The sequence below is a fragment of the Muntiacus reevesi genome, chromosome 7 (genome assembly GCF_963930625.1).
Source record: "Muntiacus reevesi chromosome 7, mMunRee1.1, whole genome shotgun sequence".
NCBI classification, from domain to species: domain Eukaryota; kingdom Metazoa; phylum Chordata; class Mammalia; order Artiodactyla; family Cervidae; genus Muntiacus; species Muntiacus reevesi.
Window position 1 is genome coordinate 79,175,750 of NC_089255.1, and position 19,163 is coordinate 79,194,912.

Below are 19,163 nucleotides of genomic sequence, written 5' to 3' on the forward strand. Positions count from 1 at the left end.
GCTTCTCAGCAGGCCAGGCTTTCCCTGGAATAGAACCTGGGGTCTCCAACCAGCTCCATAAGGAACCTGGGGTCTCACATTTCTGAGCCCAGTCCCTGGTTCCCACAGACCCCCTGCCACATGAGCCCCATGGCCCACTCGCACTTCCCCCAGCTCATGCATGCTCAGTCGCTTCAGTCATGTCCGACTCTTTGTGACCCCATGGACTGTAGCCCGCCAGGCTCCTCTGTCTATGAGGATTCTCCAGGCGAGAATACTGGAATGGGTTGCCATGCCCTCCTCCAAGGGATCTTCCTGACCCAGGGATCGAACCTGCTGGTCTTACATCTCCTGCATTGGCAGGCGGGTTCTTTACCACTAGCGCCACCTGGGAAGCCCTCCCCCAGGTCTCCGGGCACCAACCAGAAGGGAGGCTGATGCGATTTCCGTCCTTGAGCTTCAGCCGGCTCTTCCTGAACTTGCCCTTGCGCTTCTTAACCCGGGGCTTCTCCTGGCACAACTGGTGGATGATGATGTTGAGCTCTCGTTCCAGAATGTCGATCTCCCGCTCGGCCAGCTCCTGCTCCCGGCGCCGCAGCAGCTCCTCCTGGTTCTTCTGCTGGAGCGCGGCTCGCGTCAGCTCCTCCTCCCAGGTGCGCAGCTCCTGCCAGGCAGGTAGAACCATTAGAGAGAAGGGGGCACCCCCCTGGGGCAGGGGGGGCTCACCCCTGGGGGAGCAGTGCTCACAACAACCTGGACAGTTCTCCTCTAATGCCCCACACTTCACTCTCTGGAGGAGATGGGGGTGCTGGATAGCTAGTTGGCAAATGAACACCTGACCACCCCAAATGGTCAGGGAAGGCAGGCTCAGAAGAGACATCCTGAGTACACAGCTAGGGTAGCCACAGGCCAAGCCCTGCAGAAGGGGGCTGAGAGCTCTGAGTGCTGGAGAAGACTCTTGAGAGTCCCTTGGACTGCAAGGAGATCAAGCCAGTCAATCCTAAAGGAAATCAACCCTGAATAGTCATTGAAAGGACTGATGCTGAAGCTGAAGCTCCAATACTTTGGCCACCTGATGCGAAGAGCCAACTCATTGGAAAAGACCCTGATGCTGGGAAAGATTGAAGGCAGGAGGAGAAGGGGGTGATAGAGGATGAGATGGTTGGATGGAATCACTGACTCAATGGACATGAGTTTGAGCAAGCTTCAGGAGATAGTGAAGGAGAGGGAAGCCCGGCGTGCTGCATCCATGGGGTCACAATGAGTTGGACACAACTTATGGACTGAATAACAACACCTTGACTGATTGATTAAAATTATCTGTGACCAAGAAAAAACAATCATGTACTTAACTTTCATAGTCTCGGTTCTATTTTGATTTTTTTTTTTCTGTTACATAAAGGAAATTTTTTAAAAACCAGAGCCAACTTAAGGTAATCTAACTTAAAAATGAGCCTGCTATAAATGAGTCACATTCTAGGTATCATCTAACATGCAAATAAAAACAAATACATTCCCAGGGTGGCTGTTCAAAAGGTTCTTGAGGCAGATCATCTAAATCTTGGTTCACCTGGTGAGTGAATCCACTGAGGCATGTGGTTGAAACTTTCATCTTATCTTAAAGGGCAAACATTTGCTCTAGAGGGACAGAGACAGCCCAGCAAAGAGAAGCAAGAACATTTCCTGAAGTCTTTGCCAGGCTCTTACTCTAGAAGCAATACCATACTGGGTGGGCAGAACCTCTTCCTTGCCTTCCCTTTGTCCTGTGTGAATTTATAAATGAACTCAGCATGGAGTTCCTAGGAAGAGGTGGGAGCTTACAGCATCAGGAAATAGGAGAGAAGCCAGGAAAGAGAATAAAGCATCTGTAAACAACTTTAAAAATCTGGATTCTAAACTATTAACACTGGTTACTGTAGGCCCATGATGAAGTGAAAAAAAGCTATGGCTTAGCTGGTATGGAACCCCACCTGCCAATGCAAGAGATGCGGGTTCAATTCCTGGGTCAGGAAGATCTCTTGGAGAAGGGATGGCAACTCACTCCAGTATTCTTGCCTGGAGAATTTCACAGACAGAGGAGTCTGGTGGGCTACAGTCCACAGGGATGCAAAGAGTCGGACATGCAAAGAGTGACTAACACTTTTACTTTCAAGATTGAAATGGGGTGGGGGCAGAGGGTTAAAACTTCAGAAGCTTTCATGCCAACAACCTGAGAGAACCAGGTCTAAGAAGGGGGGAGTTTTTTTTGCTTTTCCAATAAAGCAGCCAGACCAACACTTCTGTGATTGGAACTTAAAATTCTCAATGAAATGCTCCACTCTAAGAAGTCATTCTGCTCTAGAAAAAAATATAGAAATGGAACCCAGGGCTAGAAAAAAAAGTATGTGAACACGTACTGGGGAAGCAGAGCAGCAGGCAGAGAGCAGAAGACAGAACGGAGGAAAAATGGGAATAAAATATTCTGATGAAAGGAGTCTTTCATTCAACTTGCCTTCTGTCATAAGAATACCTGCTAATGGCCACTGAAGTGATAGAAAATAGAAATGAAAAGAAGATGAGCACTTTGAAGGTTGGATGGTACAGGGTATATTCTCAGTAGTTGCTGATTAACTGTTGATTCAATGAATGAATGAAAGAAATGAGGAGAGGAGAAGACAATGTTATAAACACAACCCTTCTTTATGGTAATATGGATTCATCACAAGTGCCTGAGAAATGAGCTTGAACTTTTGAACTTCTTCTTTGATGAATAGATTGATTGCTGTGTGCCCTCCAAATCCTTGGCTTTCTTGTTCACCTGCTTTGTTTTCACCAACAGAACAAAAACATGTAGAAGATTCAGAAAAATTATTCCTGGTTGGTTCTTTTGCTGCTAATGGGAAAGCTTAAATTAGTTCAAGCTACTCTCAGCCTTCCTAAGTCCTCTCTCCTACATGCTTTTGTCTAAGGAATGGCTTGGGTCTAAATTCCTTCCTTTAAGGGAATTTGAACCCCAGCCCAGAAACCAATCCATCCTCACATACAAGGAAGCAGCAAGTTGAGCTAACTTGAAGAGTGAATTATGTGGGAAACCAGGACATTCATGGAGTACTGGCCTATGGCACCATATACCTGGAACCCATCCAACATGGTAAATCCCCTTCTTGTGAAACACCTATTTGGGCATCAACTCCATACTGTGTAAATCACAGCTTTCACATACAATGATTTAAGAGGAATCTCTCCAGAGAGAAAGCTCATCATCTATCTTTACCCTCACTTGCTGAACTCCAGGCCTTATAATGGAGAGGCATCCATGTTCAAGGCAAGGACTCTGAAACACAGTGGTTGAATCTGTGGCCTTGGGCAAGTTAAAATGGGCATCACATATAATATGGAGGTAACAGCACCAACATCACAGGGTTGTATTACCTAAAACAATTACAAGCTTTTTATGCAAGATTATGTAAGAATTTATATAAATTACTTAGAGCATGGCATATAGCACATGCTCTACACGTGTTAGCTATTATGAGACCTGGTTTGACTTTTCCTAGTATCTACTTTCTGACAAAATCCAACTTTCATTTTTCTTACCAGTTGGTACCCTTGTAATGTCATCAATCAAAAGAAATAATCAGAGAACTATATTCAATACCCTGTGATAAACCATAGTAGAAAAAATATGAAAAAGAATATAAACATACATATATATACACACACACATATACTTGCATCACTTTGCTTTACAGCAGTAACAAACGAGGCACTGTGATTCAATTTGTTTTTGTAGTTCAGTCACTAAGTTGTATCTGATTCTTTTGTGACCCCATGGACTCTAGCCTGCCAGGCTCCTCTGTCCATGAAATTCTCCAGGCAAGAAAACTCGAGTGGGTTGCCAGTCCCTGCTCCAGGGGATCTGCCCAACCCAGGGATCGAACCTGAGTCTCCTGCATTGGCAGATGGATTTTTTACCGCTGAGCCACCAGGATAGCCCATAATTCAACTATACTTCAATAAAAAATAAATTAAAAAAAAAAAACCCAGGAGTTAGTGACAAAAAAGGTCAGGAACTCTGGGGTTCTTCTAGTTGGAATATAATTAGTAATTGGAACAGTCTCCCTTAATCATTTGGCTCAATTGTTAGTGTGGATCCACCCCCCTCTCCCAGCTAAAGAATTGTCACAAGCTCATTGCATCCCCCTGCAGAATGCTCCTTGACTTGCCAAACAGTACCCTGGTGGCTCAGTGGTAAAGAATCCACCTGCCAATGCAGGAGACTTGGGTTTGATCCCTGATCTGCAAAGACACCCTGGAGGAGAAAATGGCAACCCACTCCAGTATCCTTGCCTGGGAAATTCCACAGACAGAATTAGAGGAGCCTGGTGGGCTACAGTCCCTGGGGCCACAAAGTCAGACACGACTAAACACAGAGTCAGACACGACTAAACAACAAAACCGGGCTTAGGATTGCTATGTTGCATCAAAACATTTACATCTTCAGATCAGCTCTGGAAATGATTTTTAAGTTATTTGTTTAGGGGACAATGATGATATTGGAAAGAAGATGGTTTTGGAACCAGAAGGCCCTGGTTCAAGATTCTGCCTCCTCACTTACTAGTTGTGTGACTTTAAATAGATACTGATCTTCAGCTCTGAGATGCAAAAGTTAATAACACCTGCCCTACATGCTGCAGCAGGGGCCATAAGACTCCTGGATAAAACGGATGAAAAGGTCTCTTCAGACCTTGCAAGTGAAACTGGGAAGCCATGAAGACAATTTTAGACACTACTATTATACTGCTTTCCGAATTTCCACAGTGGGGAGTGAGAATGGATAGAAGAAATTAACCAAGTCTACCCATGGACATCCCTCATGCCCCGAGCTGCAGGTCCTGAGGAACAAGCAACATAACTGCTTTGATTTGGATTAGCTTCCTCTGTGTGGACCCTGACTGTTAGCTAGACACTATGGCATAAAAAGGGGCCATTCAGAGAACGGTCACCAAAACAAAAAGACAGATCTCTAATGGGCTATGAGTCTCTGAACTCCTCAGTTGGTTCAGCCTTTGAGCCCCTTCCATAAAAACATGAAACATGCCAAATAACTTGAGACTCATGGTATTTTTAGCCCATGTGCTGTTTCTGATCCTGATCCCCAAAGACACTGGCAGGATGTTCTGATAACTGTTCTCAGTGTTCAAGTATCCCTATATCCCATTCGACGAGTCCATTACAGAAACAAGACACCTTTCTAGAACCTACTTGTGAATTGTCCAGCCACCAGAGTGAGCCATCCTGTTGGTACTTGCCCAGTGGTGCTCCTCCTCCAGTTTCGACAGTGAAGTAGATACTCTGCAAGGAGAGCTTTGGGCTCATGACTTCCCTCACTTATTCCTGTGCGTGCATGCTCGGTCAGTCGCTTCAGTCGTGTCCAACTCTTTGTGACCCTATGGACTGTAGCCTACCAGGCTCCTCTGTCCATGGGATTCTCCAGGCAAGAATACTGGAGTGGGTTGCCATGCCCTCCTCCACTTATTCCTACCACATCCCCCAAAGAGAGTAAAACTCTCTTATTGTTTCAGGTCATACCTGAGGCCTGGAGAACACTCCACATAAAGCCAGGAAGGAAAAAGCTGCTTTGATATCACAAACCAAGCAGGAAGGTGGCCGCATCACAGTCTTGCTCAGAGGCCCCAGTGGAGAAGGTCCACTGAGTAAAGGCATGCCTTCTGCTTCTCTTTCTTACCTTTTCTTTGGCCCTGAGTTGGTCAAACATCTCCTGAATCTCGTGTTTCCAGTCATCCTGCAGGCAGTGGAAGGAGTCCTTGGGCATTTCAAAGAAACCAGACTCCTCTATGGTAGTTAGCTGGTCCAGGATACTCGTGAAAGATGGGCGTGAATGGGGGTCGGGATTCCAGCAATCTGCATGGAGCACATGAATCAGGAAGCATGAACAGACAGAGGCAGACGGAAGACTTAGGATGTTATGTGACCTCATCTGACAGAAAACCACCTCTCATTTCTTCTTCCAGGAACAGAGAAACTGGCATTGAGGGAACCCCCAACAGGGCTCAAGAGGTAAAGCAAGCTGCCCAGCATCACAGTCAACAAGAGTGAAACTGGACACACAACAGAGTGACTCTGCACCCACTCTGTTCTACTCATTTAGCAGAAGAGAGGCAAGTCCAAAGAGTTTTCTTGCATGAAGTACAACTACCACAGTTTATCAAGCTAGTATAATACATGATTCCGGGCAAGACAATGGGTAGGTACACCGTGGGCCTCGATTTCCCATCAGTAAATGAGCTATACTCTTCCCCTCCTCGGTGTGCTGATGAGATGAAAAGTACAAGCAGGGGGCCCAGAAAAAGTGAATTCTATCTACTCACAGCTCAGTCCCTAACCAATGGAGTGGCCACCTATCCATTTAACCTGTCTCAGCTTAGGGTTTCTCACTGATAAAAATCATAGGGCCTAACTAGATGACTTTTAGAATTCCTCTCTTCTTAGATCTTCGTTTCTACACATACGACACTCAGAGGTCTTGAAATAAAAGCTACTATTCTTTCTCATTTTGCATTAACTAATATACTGAAGCACTGGATAGCAGCCTTTAGTTTCTAAGTTAAGTTGTATAGTCACTAGATGGGCAGAAGGGACGTGGGTGACACCAGTGTAGCAGGGTGCTGATATCATCTTGAGCTAACTCTTGTAACCATCTTTAGGATTCCTCCTTGAGTGACTCCTACTTCACCTGCTCTTCCAGTTACTGGTCGGGCGGAACTGGCCACAGTCTATCCACTGCTGACAGAAAGGTAAAACAGTCTCCAGTTTTGTTCCAGCCAGGGGTCACTCACCTTCCATGAGTTTGGCAAAAGGTTCCGGGCATGTAGAAGGAATGGGAAGGGCCAGCTTGTTCATGGCCACTCCATAAGCGACTGCTAAGCCATCGATTCCCCGGAAGGGCACCTCACCAGTCAGGAGCTCCCAAAGCAGCACCCCATAGCTGGAGAGAGAAAGAAGACAGAAGTCACACAAATGAACCACAGCTGTAACTTCATCGAAATCTCATGAGGCTTTGACGAGCATCCCACATCTTCTCCAACATGTAGGGAGACTAACAGAACAGACAAACTGCCATAATATAAAAGGGAGGCCATAAGCCCTACTGGCTATAAGCAAAAACTCTGGAGTCAAGCACACTTGGTTTCAAAGTCTTCTTCAAATTCCTCATCTGTGAAGTGTGAATAACATGAGCAGTTGGACAAGGCTATCATGAAATGAATGCTCTATTGTTTAAATTACTGGTCAAGGGCCACAGCTATTCTGTGGTTGCTATTGTGAATGTAATAAACTGGACGAAGAGGAAGGCTCCCAGGAATATTTTTTTTTCTGTTTTAAGAAAACTTCAAAAAAAAAAAAAAAAAAATTCAGCTTTAGTCACAGATATATTATTTTCTTTTAAATTTTATTTAAGTATAGTTGATTTACAATGTTGTATTTAATTCTTACTGTATAGCAAAGTGATTCAATTCGTTCAGCTCAGTCGCTCAGTAATGTCCAACTCTTTGTGACCCCATGGACTGCAGCACGCCAGGCCTCCCTGTCCATCACCAACTCCCGGAGTTTACTCAAACTCACATCCATTGAGTCGGTGATACCATCCAACCATCTCATCCTCTGTCATCCCCTTCTCCTCCTGCCCTCAATCTTTCCCAGCATCAGGGTCTTTTCAAGTGAGTCAGCTCTTCGCATCAGGTGGCCAAAGTATTGGAGTTTCAGCTTCAACATCAGTCCTTCCAATGAACACCCAGGACTGATCTCCTTTAGGATGGACTGGTTCGATCTCCTTGCAGTCCAAGGGACTCTCAAGAGTCTTCTCCAACAACGCAGTTCAAAAGCATCAATTCTTCGGTGCTCAGCTTTCTTTATAGTCCAACTCTCACATCCATACATGACTACTGGAAAAACCATAGCTTTGACTAGATGACCCTTTGTTGGCAAAGTATTTGCTTTTTAATAATATATATATATTTAAATATATAAAATAATATATAATATATAAAGTTTAAATATATATAAAAATAAAAATGTATATTTAAATATATATATGTGTGTGTGTGTGTGCATACACACACACACACACACACACACACACACACACATACACACTCCACACATATATCCTTTTCCATATTCATTTCCATTATGGTTTATCGCAGGATATTGAATATAGTTTCCTGTGCTATACAGTGAGTGTGTGTGCTCAGCTGCTAAGTCATGTCCAACCTGACCTCATGGACTGCAGTTCACCAGGCTCCTCTGTTCATGGGATTTTCCAGGCAAGAATACTGGAGTGGGTTGCCATTTCCTCTCCAGGGGATCTTCCCAACCCAGGGTTCACCATGTCTCTTGCACTGGCAGGCAGATTCTATAATGCTGAGTCACTTGGAAGCCCATGCCGTGCAGTAGGCCTTTACTGCTTACCCAGCCTATATAATGGTTTGCAATGCGAATCCAAAACTCCCCTCCCCTTTGGCAACTACAGATCTGTTTTCTACATCTGTGAGTCTGTTTATATTTTGTAGATATGTTCATTTGTGTCATATTTTAGATTCCACATATAAGTGACACATATAGTATTTGTCTTTCTCTTTCTGACTTACTTCACTTAGTATAATAATCTCTAGGTCCATCCATGTTGCTGCAAATGGCACTATTTCATTCTTTTTAATGGCCAGGTAATAGTCCATTGAATATATATACCACACACATCTTCTGAAACCAATCATCTCTTGATGGGCATGTGGGTTGTTTCCATGGCTATTGTAAACAGTGCTGCTTTGAACATAGGGGTGCATGTATCTTTTCAAATTACAGTTTTATCCGGGTATATGCCCAGAAGTGGGACTGCTGGATTATATGGCAACAGATATATTGTTTGTTTAGCTTTAGAAAAGCAGAGAGATGACCACCTGAAACAAACAGATTTTGCTCCAGTGAAAGATTTCTCTTGATGCCCATTAGGCTGAATAGATTCTTGCCCATGACCAGCATGAGTGCATCCACAATAGTGAACTCTGTCTAATTCAAAGGGGCAAGTTTCACAAGGGTGGATTGCAATGGTGGAGTAGGGCAAGCTTCCAGTTCCCTCCCTACCTTTAAAGTCCAATGAAGAATTTCTTTTCATTTGTCCTTGGAGTTAGAAAACTGGGAATACAGAACTTACTGGAATAATTATCCTATGAATTCACAATCACAACCAGGCAAACTCATGTAGTGTTTAATCCTTCCAGAAATAAGTCAGGAACAGAAGCCATAAGGCCATGAGCAGTTGGAAGAGAGGTTTTCCTTATATTTTCAACACAAACCTCAATTTTTTGGTAATACTCATTGGTAGTTCATAACCAACAAGAAGACATATTAATTTTAAAAAGAATAATAAACCCAGTAACTATTTGACCATAGTACCTTGTATGTACAGCATGCTAAGACATTTACAAATGTCATCTTGAATCCCTACAACAAACCTGCAAGATAAATATTACCATTTTTTCAGATGAGCAAAGTTAAGTTTTAGATAGGGTTAGCCACATCTATAAAAGGTGTATATAGAGTAAGTCACAGTGGTCCTGGATCAATTCTCAATTCTTTCTCCCTAGAATGCCCTTCTACCATTTCTCTGCTTGGTAAACCCTGCTAATTATTTTCAAGATCTGATTCAAATGCACCACCATTTATTCATTCATTTTAAACATCTACTATGCATCAAACCTAATGCCAAGCACTGGGATATAGGATAAAAATACACAGATCTTATCCACAAAGAAATCAGAGAGAGGAACAGAAAAAAAATACTACTTAGAATACAGAGAGAGAAGTCACAACAGAGATACTGTGAGGTCACAAAGGAAGGTCACCTACATCAGACCAGTACAGAGGCAGGAGGCAGCTAAACCCTGAGCAAAACTGCTAAGCAAGGGAGAGAGGCCAGGGATCAGCATAAAAAAAGGTGTGGACTTGCCCTCAAAGGACTCCAAGTGGCCTGGCATGGCTCCAAAGAAAAGCAATGTGTCCACCTCTGTGCCAGGGCATCCCAGGGGTCTCTACAGAGGGACCCGCAGAGTGGACTGGCCAGTCTCCTTGGAAAATCGCTTTCTGTCAGTGAGCCCTCCAGATACTATACATTTTCTTTATGTATTTTGACATGGGGAAAAAAATAGCCTAGTAGACTGGTAGTCACAGGTCTTATCTTGTCCTGACAAGAAGTTGGATTTTAGTCTGAGACTGATGGGAATGATTGGACGCTTCAGGAAGCCTTCCCTGACACCCCGATGTGTTACTCAGCCCTTCAGTTGTTTGTTTACCAGCCTGTGGTCTCCTAAAGGGCAGGGACAACCGGTTCGTAACCTTTGCATTCTCAGGGCCTTGCCCAGGCTCTGGTACGCCTACATCCTCACATAGTGAATGAGTTGATGAGTGGATGTAGGAGTAAGGGCACCAGACTGTCCTGCACCAGGGGCCACAGAGTAAGCCCCAAATATCATCAGAAACTGCACCAGGGCACTTCCTGTCAAACCTCTCAGGTGACTTATCCAGATAGCGGCCATGCTGGGCAGCACCCATCAAGGGACCTCTATGAGTTCTCAGCATTGCTACCTAGATTCCATGCTAGAGTCATTCCCGTGTGCGGCTGTGCGTTCCTGGCACTACTGCCTACTTCTGCTCTGAGGAATAAAAACTCAACATCCCCCACACCCCTTTCTTCCATCCAGGCAAAGACAATCAATGTCCCAACCCTAATGACCTGGAAAAACAGAGTGTTTTCAAAGATCCAAACGTATCCAAAGATCCAAACGTATCCTGTCTGTGTCCTCAAGTCCCGCCTGCTATGGTTTTTACACTGAGTTCTACTCCAGGGTGATGTCTCAGGCCACCTCGAAGGGGGAGGAGCCAGGGACCGTCCCCTCCAGCTTCCACAAGGGCAGCTCTGCTCTCCCCTGGTTTGTCCTTTGTTCATGGGCATTCCACTTCATCCGAAGGGCTCTACAACAAGGGAAAGTGGGAGAAGTGCTGCTCAAGAAAGACTTAGACAGACTTGAGTCAAATGCCTGCTTTACCACTTACAGCCGTGTGACCTTGAGAAAGCAAGCTCACCTCTCCAAACCTGTTTCCTCAACCGTGTAACAGAACTGGCAATCCCAACACCTCACAGAAGAGTTGCAAGGAACAAATAACAAGAACTACCCTGCGACCTGAAACTGCCACCTATTGCTGGAAAACGCTGCGTGCTTCTCCATGGAAAGGGCCTGAAATGAGAAAATGTCTGGAGGGGCCCTAGCATTCAGGGAAGAAGCCCTTCTGGGGATGACTTAATCAGTCAACGTGTTCCTCTGCCAATGTTCCTCTGTATTTTTATAACAGAAAGTGGGTGATATAAATGAAGGTTTGGTGTTCCTTTGGCAGAAATAGAGTCCAAAAAGGGGACTGGAGAAACACCCAATAAGTGGCTCTGAGCCCCTGGGGAGAGGTAGACATGATTAACCTTGGGTTTAGCCTATTTTCTTGCTCTCCCAGGGTTAAGAGAAGGTCAAAGTCTGTTCAAGACTTTGAACAGAAAGTCTGTTCAAGACCATTTACAAGTGGCCTCCCGGTACCAGCTCAGCTAGAACTCTGCTTCAGCATCCCTTCCCCTGAGAGAACTGCCAGCTCCCACAGAGCTGCCAGTAATTTCCCAAGAGTCCTCAGAGCCCAACCCCAAACCCTTGGGAATGCACCCCGTGTCAATCATTAACCACCTTCAGAGGTGCAGTAATCCTTTCCACTGTTTGGTAATGCTGGATGTGGGGGAGGGGTGTTTTTTCAAAGTGAAGGAAAGGCTTAGAGTGAACAGCAACCCTTCCGAACCGAAGGTGCAGCAATTCTGCACCTGTGCTGGGCCAGGGCTGTTTTTCTTATTAACCTGCGTGGACTTTAAGACTGTCAGCTCAGGGGTCCACTCTCTAAAAGGAGACAGTGTCCCTCAAATGGGCTCCTGCACTTGGTCATCAGCTGGAACCCCACATTGCAGGAACCACACTGACCGTTTAATAATCTTGGCAAAGACAACTGAACTAGCATACATGAATGCACTTTGCAAACTGTGAGGTAGCATACAATCGCGCTTCTTATTGTTAACCAGGCCCTCATTCAAAATGACAACATATTTACTAATTTATTTACAAACATACACATTAATATATTTATTGACATAATAAATACTTATTAACATGGCAATATGGGGACTTCCCTGGTGGTCCAGTGGCTAAGACTCTGTGCTCCCAATGCAGGGGACCTGGGTTCAATCCCTGGCTGGGGAACTAGATCCCACATGCTGCAACTAAAGATTCCACATAAATCCCACATGCCCCAAACCAAAGATCCCGTGTGTGACAACTAAGGCCTGGCACAACCAAATAAATAAGTTAATTAAAAATAAATATTAGAAAAAACCAAAGAGCAGGAATCATAAAAAATACACAAAACCATTTTTTAAAAAAAGCATGAGCACTCATGTAAAAAAGGATAAATATAAAAAAAAATGGCAATATGTTCATGCTGCATTATATTCAAAAAGTTAGCTTACAAAACAGAAATGATCCCATTTTAAGGGACGGGTGGGTGATCATGGGAACAGGAATAAACACACCAAAATGTCATCATAGATTATCTTTAGAAGTGCGCTGTGGGTGATTTTCTTCTTTTCTTTCTTTTTCTCTTTTGTTTATCCATATTTTCTAATTTTTTTTTCTGTAGTGAACATGTTTTCCTTCTGTCATTTAAAAAACTTAAAATAATTAACAAAATGCCCCCACCTCATCCTACACACCACAGGCAAGGAGTCACCATGGGAGGATGCCCTTCGACTATCACCACTGCCCTCCCCGCACAGCACAACCAAAGGGAAACAATGTCTTCTTGAGGGAGCCTGGGCCATTCTCATCCTACCCCCCATCACAGCATGGAAGAGGTCCAGAGAACTATACTTGAAGAACAGTGAGACACACTCTGCTGGCCCTGGGCACCTGGCAACACCAGAGGCCCAAGGCCCTGGACGAGTTCAGCAGAGTGAAGGCGAGGTAGGGGAGCTCAAGGGAAGGTGGTTGGACTCAGGCTAAGCCCAGTATCTGACACTGAAACCATACCATTACCTTCCACACTCAAGGCTCATAAGGTAGAAACGAGATAGGAATAAGATGATACCTGCAGGATATCAAGCTTGTTTTGCAGAAAACCAGGGAAACCACAGATACAGAAAACAACCTGCTTCAGGGAACACCGAGGGACTAGGACAACCAATAGTGAACTTTGATAATGAACTTCACACATCACAGGCTGAAAATCCACCTCACGTAATGCAGGGAAGCCCCCTGAATTTGCACGTGCAACCCATGCAGAGGCATGAAGATCAGTCAAGACTGCAGAGAACTCCAGAAACTGACAAATCACCTTCCACCAATCATTTCCTAGCCCCTTCCCTTCTATTCCCTATTTTCACATAAATATCCCACTCAACAGTCAATTGATTTGTTGTTGTTCAGTCACTAAGTCATGTCCAACTCTTTGTGACCCCATGGACTACAGCACACCAGGCTTCCCTGTCCTTCACCATCTCCTAGAGTTTGCTCAGATTCATGTCCATTGAGTTGGTGATGCCATCCAACCATCACATCTTCTGTTGTCCCCTTCTCCTCCTGCCTTCAATCTTTCTTAGCATCAGGGCCTTCTCCAATGACTTGCCTCTTCACATCAGGTGGCCAAAGTATTGGATCAATCAATTAGGGAGACAGATCTGAGTACCACTTCCTGCTTGGCTGCCCTGCAATAAATCCTTTTTCTCTCTGCAAAAGTCTTGGTTGGTGTTAGGTCTTTCCATTATGCAGCAGGAAGCGAGCACACTTGCTTGGTTATAACACAGAGTAAGTAATTTTTAAATAAACATTTCTTGAAGGAGTAATGCATTACAAGTCAGTTTGGGAACCAGCTTTGTCCTGAGTTCCTAGACATGCTTTGGCTCTCGTGGGACATCCTGTGAGGTCTCAGGCGTGATGGGCCATGGGCCAATCCCCCTGGAAGAGGGTGCCCAAAGTGCAGGATTAAGAGTACACAGATGGTGAAGTGGCTGCAAGCACAGATTTTCAAGAGACACATATCTAGTTCAAATCACAGCTTTCCCTCTACCACCTGGGTAAACCTAGGCAACTAACTTCAATCGTCTAAGCCTCAGTTACATCATCTGTAAAATGAAAACAATAATACCTACTTTTGGAGTCATCTCCAAATTAAAGATAAGCTGCTTGCCATGGATAAGCTCTCTTTCCCCTTTTCTGTGGGATATAATTACAATACTTCTGCAGAAGTAACTGTCACTCAGATGTAACTGTTCAGATATGAACAACATGCTGAGGGATCCTTAAAGAATCTGAGTTCCTAAATGATCTCAAGGTGCACAGCTGTTCCACCAGTTTGGACAGGCTGGACTGCTCCTTGAAAAAGAAATACATTTCTTCCATTGATAGGTCTCTTTGTAACAGAAGCTTAGCTTAATACATCAACTAATCTAATTAGCCTACAGTCAAGTAAAAGTTGAAGCATAAGAAACTACTGTTTTTATAGGTCAAAAACAGTTGAATATCAGGATATAGCTCATGTGCAGGGAAGTAAGATTCAATATTAAGAAGCTATAAAGCATCACTGAAAGAAATTAAAGAAGGTCTAAATAAATAGAAAGATATCCCAGGCTCATGGATTCAAAGACTTGGCATTACTTAGATGGCAATACTCCCCAAGGTGGTCTAAAGATTTAACACAATCCCTACAAAATTCTAGCTGCCTAATTTTCAGAAATGGACAAAAAGACCCTGAAACTCATATGATAACTGAAGAGACCCAAATAGCCAAAATAATCTTGAAAATGAAGAAAGTTGGAAGACTCATACTTCCTAATTTCAAAACTTACTACAAAGCTACAGTACTTAAAAAACAGGTAGCCTTGGCATAATGGCAGACACATAGATCAATGAAGTAGAACTGAGAGTCCAGAAATAAACTCTTAACATTGTGGTGAACTGATTTTTGACATGGATGTCAAGACAATTCAATAAGAAAAAAAAATAGTCTTTTCAACAAGTGGTGCTGAGACAACTAGATAGCCACATGAAAAATAATGAAATTATACCTCCACCTCACACCACATACAGAAATTAAGTCAAAATGGAAGAGACCTATACATAAGAGCTAAAATTATAAAACTCTTAGAAGAAAAAACAGGTATAAAACTTCATGACTTGGTTTCTTGGATAGGATACCAAAAAGCACAAGCAATCAAAGAAAAAGCTGATAAATTGGACATCAAAATTTAAAAAGCTTGTATTTCAAAGGATAATATCAAAAAAGTGAAAAGAAAACCCACAGAATGGGAGAAAGTATTTATAAATCATGTACTTGATAAAGTTCTTGCATGTAGACTATGTAAAGAACTCTTTCAACATAAAAATATAAGGACATATAACTCAATTTTAAAACTGGTGAAGGATTTCAACAGACATTTATTCAGAGAAGATATACAAATGACCAATAAGCACATGCAAAGACGCTCAAGATCATTAGTTATCAGGGAAATACAAACCAAAACCACAATGAGATACCACTTTACATCAACTAAAATGGGCACAATAAAAAATAACCAGTGTTGAGATGATATGGAGAAATTGGAACACTCATATGTTGCTAACAGTAAGCCAAAAAAAAAATTGTTTGGCAGCTCTGGAAAAAGTTAAATAAAGAATTACCATACGACTCAGAAAATTTCATTCTGAGATATATACCCAAGAGAACTGAAAGCATAAGTTCACACAAAAACTTATACACAAATGTACATAGCAGCATTATTTACATTAGACAAAAAGTGAAACAACCCAAATGTCCAACTAATGAATGAATAAACAAATTGTGATGTATCCATACAATGGGATATTATTCAACTATTAAAAAAATGAAGTTGTGACACATGCTGCAACATATATGAATCCTGAAAACATGCAAATGAAGGAAGCCAGACACAGAAGACCATAAAATGATTCCATTTATACAAAATGTCCAAAATAGGCAAATCCATCGAGACAAAAAGTAAATTATTGGTTTCCAGGAAGTAAGGGTAGAGATAGGAGATATTGGGGAATGACTGCTAATAGGCATTGAGGGCTTTTTTGAGTGATAAAAAGTATTCTGTTTGTTATGGGTTGAATAGGAGCTCTGAAAAGGTACATCCAAGTCTTAATACCCAGAATCCTTATTTGGAACAGAATCTGCCCTAGAGTCTCTGGAGAGAGTATGAGTCTACTGATACTGATTTCAGACTTCTGGCTTTTGGACCAAAAATTTCTATTGTTTTAAGCCATCAGATTTGTAGTAATTTGTTACAGCAGCTTTAGGAAACTAATAACAATGATGATTAGTGTAAAACAACGTAAATTCACAAAAAAAACCATTGACATATATTTTAAAAGGTACACCTTATGGTATATGAATAATATCTCAATACTGTTATTTAAAATACACACACACAAGCTCACTTTACAACAGAGTGAGAAGTAACAACTTCATAGACAAAATATAATGGTCATCTATAAGTCCTTTAAAGGATTTATAGATATAAAGATGATCTAAAGTCTTTTCTTTTCTATACCAAGGTGATGCTACTGTCTCACAGCCATGAGGATACTTAGACTCTGTAGATGCTCATTCTCCCATTAGTGGGAACAAGATTTTTAGATCCATGTCCTTGTGACCTTTTGGGCTGACATTAACTAGAGGGATGGTTGGTCTAAACTTTGACTCTGCAGTTCTGGGTGCATGCTTGAGACCTATCTTCCCATTTCTTTATCAGTGCTCAACAGCCAAGACAAATCCTTAACTAAAAGCTTAGCTGGGTAACTGGAAAGGATAATTTCCAGCTCACCCAGAAAAAAGAGACAGCACAAACAATACTTATCCGCTGAAGAGCTTACAGTGAGAAAAGTTCATCAGTAACAGCCACTGATGCTAAGGAAACCAGGGTGACTGTGGGGAAGGTCTCCGGGAGGGACTGGGTCCCCCACCATCCTGTAGGTCAGTACACACGGCCCCTAGAATCTCCTGGTCTTTCTTAGGGGTCAGTCACCAACACAGAGGAGCCTACACAGAACTGGTACCAGCCACAGCACTGCAGGGACTTCTGGTTGATGAGGCATCAGAAACTGTCATTCAGCAGTGTGGAATTTAGCATATATTGCTCTGAAGAGGTCACCCAGACCTCTTGGGGGTGCCTGGGATTCTACACCAATGCTCCAAGTCCTGAGGCATCTGTGCAGTGAAAATGCATCTGGGGAATGCTGACTGTTCACCTCTGGACCTTACCTCCACACGTCGCTGCCTTTGGAAAACATGGAGGCACGAATGACTTCAGGGGCCATCCAGGCATACGTCCCAGCCGCACTCATCTTGGTGGTTCGGTGCCATTCCCGAGCCAGGCCGAAATCAGTGATCTTCAGAACCTTGTTGCTCAGGTCTCCATTCTCCACCTTCTGGAGGATCAGTACTGGACAAGGAAAGGAACACAGGAAAAAACCAGAGAGTCTGCATTAATCACAGGAAACCACGCAAAACAGAGCCCTCCTGCCATCCTCTGGGCCTCTCCTGCAGACTCCATTGAGTGGCTACCGTGGGTGGGTGGTGGAGCCACCATCCTCAAACACCTCAGATGTACTCATTCTGGTGCCAGATACACTGCAGGCATGATCCTCAACCCTCCCAACAACCTTATGAGGTAGATACTATTGCCATGGCTGCTCTACAGACGAGGAAACTGCAGTGCCACTAAATACACTTTCCAAGGTCACTCAGCTAATAAGCCAGGACTGAAACCCCGGCAGCCTGACTCAAGAGCCCCCTCTGTTACCGTGACACCATAGGGCCCCCTCACTCCCCAGGACAGAAGAGCACGGGTCACAGCCGACTCTCCTGAGGAGAAGCTCCCCGGGCTTCCTGTCTCTTTCAGGGCATTCCTGGGCTTTCACCACTCTCAAACCACCAAGAGTGGAGGTGCCTGTTGGACTTCTGAGGTTTTCAGACAGTGTCTGAACAGTTTCCATGAGCCTCTGCAAGTGACTTTATTTAAAGTCTTACGAAAGCATATCTTTGGGGCACAGATTTTCCCCTTAATCTGAGCTCCTGCACGTGAGGAAGCCGAGCCTCCATTTCTACAGCTGGGATGGTTCCCAGGGCCCCTGGGTTGGCACCGCTCTGAGGCCCAGATGCTGAACCACCTGGAGTTCAGAGCTCTGTGCACAGGTTTCAGAGAAGGAGGGAAGATTCTCTCTGCCATTCAAGTCTAAACAGGAAGAGCAGGAGAAGGGGGTGAGTTTTCGGACAAGAGCTGAAAGCAATCCCTCAAGTCAAACAACTGTACTTTTCTTTTCCTGCTCCCTAAACCGCGCCCGGCACATGTCTACTGGATTGTTACACAATGAAAGGATGTGGGTCAAAGTTTTCTACGTCCTGTGTGCTTCCCAGAAAATCAGCAGTAAAGAGAGGTTGCTGTTGCTGCTGCTGCTAAGTTGCTTCAGTCAATTGTTGTTGTTTAGTTGCCAAATCTCGTCCAATTCTCTGCGACCCCATGGACTGTAGCCCACCTAGTTTCCTCTGACCATGTAATTTCCCAGGCAAGAATACTGGAGTGGGTTGGCATTTTTTTTCTCCAGGGATTCTTCCTGACCCAGGGATCGAACCCACGTCTTCCGCTTGGCAGGTGCATTCTTTACCACTGAGCCAGCAGGGAAGCCCCAAAGAGGGATGACAAGCAGCTAGAGGGCTAGAGGCATAAAAGAAGATAGCGCCAGCTGCTCCCTGGATCTAATGGACTAAGTTCCTTCCTCCACACCCTCTCCCCTGCTCCCCTGACCCCTGACACACCCCCACCCCACTCCAAGCTTCCAGCATTCTGAATAGGGTCCAAGTCTTGAAATGCTTGGGAGATTAAAACAAACAACAAACAACTTTCTACATCTCATCTAATCACAAAAATCTTCCCAGATTCTTCTGTGCCTCTCTCCTCTTCTCTGCAGGTAGAGAGATAACAGACTAATAAGCACTCAGGCTGCTGGGGAAGCAGCATTACAAGAAGC

The 19,163-nt window shown here is 43.8% G+C and overlaps 1 protein-coding gene across 2 annotated transcripts in view; it reads right to left on the reverse strand.

The window, feature by feature from the left end:
* Positions 1 to 19,163, reverse strand: part of MAP3K9 (mitogen-activated protein kinase kinase kinase 9) — a 77,656-nt gene that overhangs the window by 11,825 nt on the left and 46,668 nt on the right. For both annotated transcript variants that reach the window (XM_065940790.1, XM_065940789.1), the window contains 4 exons: positions 17,398 to 17,578; positions 6,819 to 6,967; positions 5,708 to 5,883; positions 403 to 643 (listed from right to left, as the gene is read on the reverse strand). In XM_065940790.1, coding sequence (XP_065796862.1) covers positions 403 to 643; positions 5,708 to 5,883; positions 6,819 to 6,967; positions 17,398 to 17,578 — 747 coding nt within the window. The remainder of the gene's footprint in view (positions 1 to 402; positions 644 to 5,707; positions 5,884 to 6,818; positions 6,968 to 17,397; positions 17,579 to 19,163) is intronic.